This window comes from Scylla paramamosain, chromosome 17 (assembly GCF_035594125.1).
Source record: "Scylla paramamosain isolate STU-SP2022 chromosome 17, ASM3559412v1, whole genome shotgun sequence".
NCBI classification, from domain to species: domain Eukaryota; kingdom Metazoa; phylum Arthropoda; class Malacostraca; order Decapoda; family Portunidae; genus Scylla; species Scylla paramamosain.
Window position 1 is genome coordinate 5265001 of NC_087167.1, and position 7500 is coordinate 5272500.

The following is a 7500-nucleotide window of genomic DNA, read 5'->3' on the forward strand; positions in this document are numbered from 1 at the left end:
ACACACACACACACTCTCTCTCTCTCTCTCTCTCTCTCTCTCTCTCTCTCTCTCTCTCTCTCTCTCTCTCTCTCTCTCTCTCTCTCTCTCTCTCTCTCCGCCAAGGTATCGCTAGAAAATTAAGAAAATGCTGAAAAGAATCGACTTGTATCCCTTTCTACCAATCTCACCCTTACATTACCGGAACCTCAGCTTTCGCTCTGGCTGCAAAAATAGATTCGACACAGTTCAGATGTACGGTCAATAATTTTGCTTTCCTTACGCAAGCCAGTCACATGGTCACTCAGTCAGTCAGTCAGTCCCACATCAGCCAGTCAGTCAGTCAGTCGCAATCAGTCACCTCTTTGTTTAGTCAGTCAGTTATGCACGTTTAGTTAGTCAGCCTTGCATTAATCAGCCAGCTCCACATATCTAGTTAGTCAGTCCTTGTTAGATAGTTAGTTTAGTTAGTCACACATGCTTAATCACTCAACTACATATGGCTACTCAGTCAGTCATACATGTTTAGTCAGTCAGGAATCGGACTAGATGTTAAGTTCAGTCAGTCCCATTCATTGAGCCTCACATGTTTAGTCAGTCAGCTCCAACAAGCTTAGTCAGTCACCCAACAGTTTAAGTCAGCCCCACATCAGTCAACCTTCCATGTTTAATCGGTCAGTCTCGCATTTTCAGTCAGCCTCACATGCAAGATTAAGCTAATAGGTGTGTAATTACCTGCTTGTTGTTTGCTCGCTTCCTAAACGCAGCACCTTTCCTTGGCGTGCAGTTAATCATCAATGCCAGTGTTAAAATGTTCTGGACATGCGCTTAACGAGACTTTAATGGGGAAAAAAAAAAAAAAAAAACAGAAAGAACTCAATGCCAACGTGTTTATAATGTAGGTGTGAAGAAGTGAGATCCAAGAATGGTAGGTAAATGAAATAGACTCATTAATCAGGTAATAGTGGTTGTCAAGAGGAAAGCTTTTAAATATTAGATAAATTCACTTGTGTAGATATGAATGTTCTATACAGTTTGTATCAGGAAGGAATTGGTTGTAATAGCGGTAATTAATTGGCATAAACTCAACAGTGAGGTCAGCAGGAACCTGTAAAATAGGAGGTAGTTTTATGGATAGGAGTGACAGGTAGGTACAGGTATAAATGTTTTACGATTGCCACGTGTAATTCTGTTTGTGTTAACCCTTCTCTATATTTTTTATGCAGTGCCAGCTTCTTGTTTTATGCATGGGTCTGTCTGTCTGGCGGCGCGTCCCCCTGCAAGCCATGCCGGGCAGAGGGAACGAGCACGGGTGTCCAGCTATTCTTAGTACCTTTTTTTAATTTATAAAGAGATGTCAAAGTGGCTGACCAGTTTTTTGTAACTCACAGTACTTGTTAGCTTTTTTCTGCTTCTCCTGTTTTACCAAGTTATTTTCATATTTAAACACTTCTTGGTTTGTGTTATCATTAACCCTTTCACAGAGATAAGCAATAATCTACAGCACTAACAAAAATACGTGAAGTCTTTTTTTAAGCACGTACAAAGAAAGAAGGGGATAAGGGAAAGAACACGTTTTGTAATTTCTACTTCGTTTGCTCGGAGGTGGCTGTAGAACAAGAAAAAAAAAAAAAGAGTGGTTCGTGACTGAGGAAGGATGTGCCAAATTGCAGTGAAAGGGTTAATTAATTTGTACATCCAGAATCAAGTTCGTCTTTTACTTCTTCACATTTTACACTGCAGCCTTTTTTTTTTTATATATATAATTTTTCAAGGTTAATTTCACGATAGTATGCTAAAGTTTCCATCCGTTTTCTACGTTACCAAAGTTAGTACAGCTCACGTCAGGACAGTTTATCAATACTCGTTCAGCTTAATGTGATGTGGCAACAGTGGCTTTCCTCCGTGTTTCAGCGCCGTGTGTGTGATTCCGGGCCAACACCTGACGCTTCCTCGCACTCCACGTTCACGGTGAGATTATTATTGCCTTCACTAAGTTTTGAGTTACATTTTTTCATGTGTGTGTGTGTGTGTGTGTGTGTGTGTGTGTGTGTGTGTGTGTGTGTGTGTGTGTGTGTGCGTGTGTTTGTGTGTGTGTGTTTGTGTTTGAGCGCGCCACTCCCTTACCGCCACATCCAATCTTCTCTCTCTCTCTCTCTCTCTCTCTCTCTCTCTCTCTCTCTCTCTCTCTCTCTCTCTCTCTCTCTCTCTCTCTCACTCACTCAATGTATTTTAAGATTTCCATCATTCTCTATCTCCTCCTCCTCCTCCTCCTCCTCCTCCTCCTCCTCCTCCTCCTCCTCCTCCTCCTCCTCCTCCTCCTCCTCCTCCTCCTCCTTCTCCTCCTCGTCCTCCTCGTCCTCTTTTTCCATAATTGCCGTAATCATAATGTCTTCCTGCCTCTCCTGTTTCTTCCTCTTTCCATAATACATCTTGAATCCTTCCACTTTCCACTCCCTCTTCTTCCCCTTCATTTGTCTTCAACTTTTCTTCTCTCTCTCTTCTCCCACTTTTTTTTTTACCTCCCTTGCCATGATTTCCCTTCAGCCTAACATTTTCTGTGCTCTTTACCTTTCCTCTCTTTCTCTCCTAAATTTCTACTTCAGTTCTTCCTTCTTTCCTTTTTTTTTCCTTTCCTCCTTCCATTTCTCTCCTCTCTCTTTTCACTTTGTTCCCTTTTGTCTCGTTTCATCTTTCCTCCAATTCTTTCTTCTTTTTATTTCCTTCTTCTTCATTTATCCACTTATGTCCTAGTTCTCCTTCTTTCTTTCCTGTTTCCATTACTTTACTTTTTTCGTTTTGCATTGTCATTTATCTGTTTATTTTTGTTTTCTTCTTTGTCGTCTAAATGTTTTGCTTGTCTCTCTTTTCCGTTCATTTGCCTTTCTCTTTCAATCCTTTTTTCTAATCGTTATTCCCTCCTGCCTCGTATTCTTGTTCTTTTCCACCCCTATCCTTTAATTTTCTTTCTTTCCCTCCTCTTCACCTCCATACATATCGTACTTGTCTTTTTTTCTTCTTTTTCTTTTTTTCTTCTTATCCTTTCTTCTTTTTAATCCTTTCTGTCCTTTATGTGTTGCCTTTTCTTCCTATTCCTTCTCTTTTCCTTTATATCGTCTTTCCTCATCCTTATTATCTCTTCCCTCCTTTTTCTCTTTTCCTTTCCTATCCTGTCCTAAAATTTATCATGTTCTCTTTTGTTTTCCCTGTTCTATATTTTTTTCCTTCATTTTCCTTCTCCTTTTCCCTTCTCCCCTTCTCCTTCAAGACCCGTTTCTCTCTGTCATTTATATTCCCCCTTTCCTCCATATTCCCTCTTCTTCTCCTTTATCTTCTATTCTTCCCTTTCTCTTCAGGCCTTATTTATTTTTTTGTCTATATATTCTGCTTTTTCCTTCACGTCCCTTCTCCTTTTCTTTCTTATCTTCCCCTTCATGGCCTATATATTTCTGCCCTTCTCTTCTTCCTTTGTACTTTTTTCCCTTTTTGTCTCTTATATCTCTTTCCTGTATGCTCTATTTTTCCTTTACATTCCTTCTCTCTCTCTTTCTCCTCTTCCCTTTCTTTTCGTAGCCCATTATCTTTCCAATATGCTTTATTTTTCCTTTCACGTTCCTTTTCTCTCTCCTCTACCCTTCCCCTTCATGACCCATCCATCTCACTCTCTAAACCCACAAGAGCAACTCACCGATCGCTCGCCAAGCATGTGTACTCGGCAGTGGAGGAAGGCGGTCTGGCCAGAGATAACGGTGAGGTTGGTGGGTGTATCACTGAAGTAAGGACGCGGCCTGCCTTCCCACCACTGCTCCTTCCCCGCCTCCCTGCTGACTGGCGGGCGTCCTGCTACTGCTGCTACTCCTGCTGCTGTTAGGGAGATGGAAGAAATGATATGGGTGTATATGTTGTGAGCTGCGTGTGCTGGCGGTGACGTGAAATAGTGGCGGAATCACTGGAGCCTTTAAGAGATATGCCCAGGGTGGTTTGAAGGTGCCTGCGTCTTATGGAGGTACTCAGGGGTCCGTGTCCGGCTTCTGAGGGACCGTGTAGGGTGCTCGGTACATCCACAGGACAAGGGACGTGGCTCGGGGATGACAGTCAGCCTCTGTCTACTCGTTCTGTCTACAGCATGCAGCATAGGATAGCATAACGTAGTGGGACACAGCACAGCCTTCAAAGTGACTATCTGACTTGTTCACAATGTCACTGCTCAGCACAACACGGCGCAGCACATTATAGTACAACACAGCATAACAGCAAAGCACAGCAGAACACAGCACGACACAATACAAGCTCCGAAGGAATTCACGGGCTGTTCACAACGTCACAACACCACACAACAACGCACCACACAACACAGCACGGCACAACACAACACCGCATCGCACCACACAGCACAACTCAACACAACACAACAAAACAAAAACAAAACAAAACAAACCAAAATAAAACACTACACCACACCACAACACAACACAACACAACACAACACAACACAACACAACAAACACAACACAATGCAACTCACAGCTTTCGGCGGACTACTTATGCTATCAATAACGAATCCGCACAATACAAATGGTCTTTTAAACAGGATGGAATCAAGAGCATTTCGTCTTGTCAAATCTTCTCTAACTTATTGTCTTCATCCTCTTTCATCATCGCAAGGCTGCATATCTTGCCATAATCTATCGCTATTTCACGCTAACTGCTCTTTTGATCTTGCTAACTACATGTCTCCCCTCCTCCCGCTGCCTCGCTGCACAACACTTTTTACTTTCTCTTACTCCTATTCCGTTCACCTCCGTAATGCAAGAGTTAATGAGTATTCTTGATGTTTAATTCGTTTTACCGTTAAAGTCTGGAATCCCTGCCTGCTTCTGTATTTTCTCTACATAATACTTAAATGATTTTGAAGAGAGAGGGTTCAAGACACTAATTCATAATTTTGATAATCATTTTCTCTACTCTTTGGGACTGCACTTCAGTGGGATTTTTTCAACTTTTTTTTCCTTGGCCAGAGTCCCTCTTACATAAAAAAAAAGCAACACAACACAATAACGCAATACTACACAAGACAATACAACCTAATAGAACTTGTGGCGGACTACCTGTGCTGCCCACGACCTGACACAGCACATCACATCGTACCGCACACACACACACACACACACACACACACACACACACACACACACACACACACACACACACACACACAACACAACAACACAACACAACAGAAACCCCAGACAGCTTTAAAAAGTCAAACCATTCACATTAACACAACTTTCCCAAGTGTATCCTAAAACGCCATACCCTCAACCTATCACCCACGCTCACCTTGGCGTTCCATCCTAATGAGTGGCGCCTCGGGGTCACGTGGTGTCACCGGAACTATTTCACCTGGAGGAGAGAAGAATTTAATTAAGATATAAGACAGTGGGTAACGTCCTGCCTCTTTCGTCAGGTAGAGCGGGAGACTAATGAGGCGTGGCTAATTAAGTTGAGGTGAAGATGAATTTTACATCTGCGCCGGGAGGGAAGTGGAGGGTAATGGATAGGTGGAGATGTCCCTCGGATAGAAACGTACCCTAATGACTGCATGCATCATGGGGAGCGTGCGTAATGAGGTAGCAAGGCAATCCAGTGCGTAATTAAACAGATAATTAAGTAGCAGGCATTACGTGATTGAAGTACTGGGTTAATGCATGCTCGGGAAAACAGCCTCACTGAAATGACCTGTTCTCATCTAAGTGCGTCTTTGCTTCACTTACTCCTTCTTTCATTTACTTTCTTCTTTCCTTCCTTTCTTCCTTATTTGGTGACATCACATTTCCTCCTTCCTTTCTTCCAGCCTTTCTTTTTTTTCACTTCTCTTCCTTGATTCCTTCATTCATTCTTTTCATTAAAGTGGTGAATGTAGGAGTAAATTATGACTGAGAACGTGGCAGATAAGTGCGAAATTAAGTGAAATTATTAGGCATTCTGAATTCTAATTACACTATCAAAGTCCGTGAATGGAGTGGAAGTAACAGGAAGAAACAAAGACTTTTATCATTGCGGGTACAAAGACTGGCTGGATAGTTGAGATGACACATGACAAGAGAGGAAGGGCGTTCTTAACAGTGTATAATTTCCTTTCCCCTTTACTGACCTCGCGCAGTGAATGGGTAACTTCTACAGTTCCCCAAAGTAGAGATGTCATATTCTACGTAACATCTCGGACACTGCAAACGAAATAGCGGCATCAGACAATTCCCTCTACATATCACATCCTGCAGGACTTGTTGGTGCTAGTGGAGGTCTTGATATAAAGTAATACATTAGTCCATGCATTCATTCCTATTGGATCTATAGACACGGGATTCACTGGACTTTGTGACAACACTGCTTGGGGTAATTGTACACGCATGTGGCCACTTCAGAGGCAATGGAGAGACGAAAGACAAGAAGGAAAGAAACGAAAAGGAGAAAATAAGGAATAAAAACGATATAAAAGAGAGAATGTGAAACAAAAAATACTTCAAACCAGTTGTTAGAAAGTGGAATGTTTGAATATAATAGTTTTATAGTAATTGATGAAGATGTAAGTTATCTCAGACTTTTTATTACTGATTCTCTCTCTCTCTCTCTCTCTCTCTCTCTCTCTCTCTCTCTCTCTCTCTCTCTCTCTCTCTCTCTCTCTCTCTCTCTCTCTCTCTCTCTCTCTCTCTTGCCACACTTATATTTTATTCCTTTCCTTACTCCTTCTTCTTTGTTTCTTTTCTTCTTTCCAATGTTCACGTATTCTCTCGTTTCTTCAGTTCCTTTTCTTGTATTCCTTTGTTTTTGTATTTTTGCCATTTCCTTCTTTTTCTTTTCTTGTTTTCTGTTTTCTCTCATTACTTCCTCCTTTACCCGACGTTTTTCTACTTCTCTTTTCCACCTTCGTTTTTCTCTCTTTTTTTGCACTTTTCCCTTTCTCTTTCAGTTTATCTCTCTATCCTTTTTTCTTCTCCATTCTTCTTTCCCTTTTGCATTCTCTCTCTCTCTCTCTCTCTCTCTCTCTCTCTCTCTCTCTCTCTCTCTCTCTCTCTCTCTCTCTCTCTCTCTCTCTCTCTCTCTCTCTCTCATTTTCTTCTCACTAACTTTCTACTTGTCTATCCTCTTCTTCTTTATTTTTATTTTTTTTACTCTCCCACTTTCTCATAAATTTTCCTTAACCCTTTCCTCCACCACTACCACCACCACCACCATCTCCTCCTCCTCCTCCTCCTCCTCCTCCTCCTCCTCCTCCTCCTCCTCCTCCTCCTTTTCTTTTCTTTTTCTTCTTTTCATCGTCTTCTTTTTCTTCTTGTTCCACTTGTTCTTCTTGTTTTTGCTCTTGTTTTTATTACTATTGTTGTTGTTGTTGTTGTTGTTGTTGTTTTTCTTGTTCTCCTTGTTCTTGTTCTTGTTCCTCCTCCTCCTCCTCCTCCTCCTCCTCCTCTTCATCTCCCTCACCTCCTCCTCCACCACCTTCACCTCCTCCAGTGGCTCATT

General features: G+C 41.8%; 1 protein-coding gene and 1 long non-coding RNA gene across 2 annotated transcripts in view; one reads left to right on the plus strand and one right to left on the minus strand.

The window, feature by feature from the left end:
• Positions 1–1951, plus strand: part of LOC135108660 (uncharacterized) — a 31638-nt gene extending 29687 nt beyond the window's left edge. The window contains exon 3 of the long non-coding RNA XR_010272377.1: positions 1894–1951. This is a non-coding gene — a long non-coding RNA (uncharacterized LOC135108660). The remainder of the gene's footprint in view (positions 1–1893) is intronic.
• LOC135108659 (uncharacterized) overlaps positions 1–7500 on the minus strand; it is a 53163-nt gene that overhangs the window by 34957 nt on the left and 10706 nt on the right. The window contains exons 2-3 of the mRNA XM_064019820.1: positions 5320–5382; positions 3668–3843 (exon numbers count right to left, since the gene is read on the minus strand). Coding sequence (XP_063875890.1) covers positions 3668–3843; positions 5320–5382 — 239 coding nt within the window. The remainder of the gene's footprint in view (positions 1–3667; positions 3844–5319; positions 5383–7500) is intronic.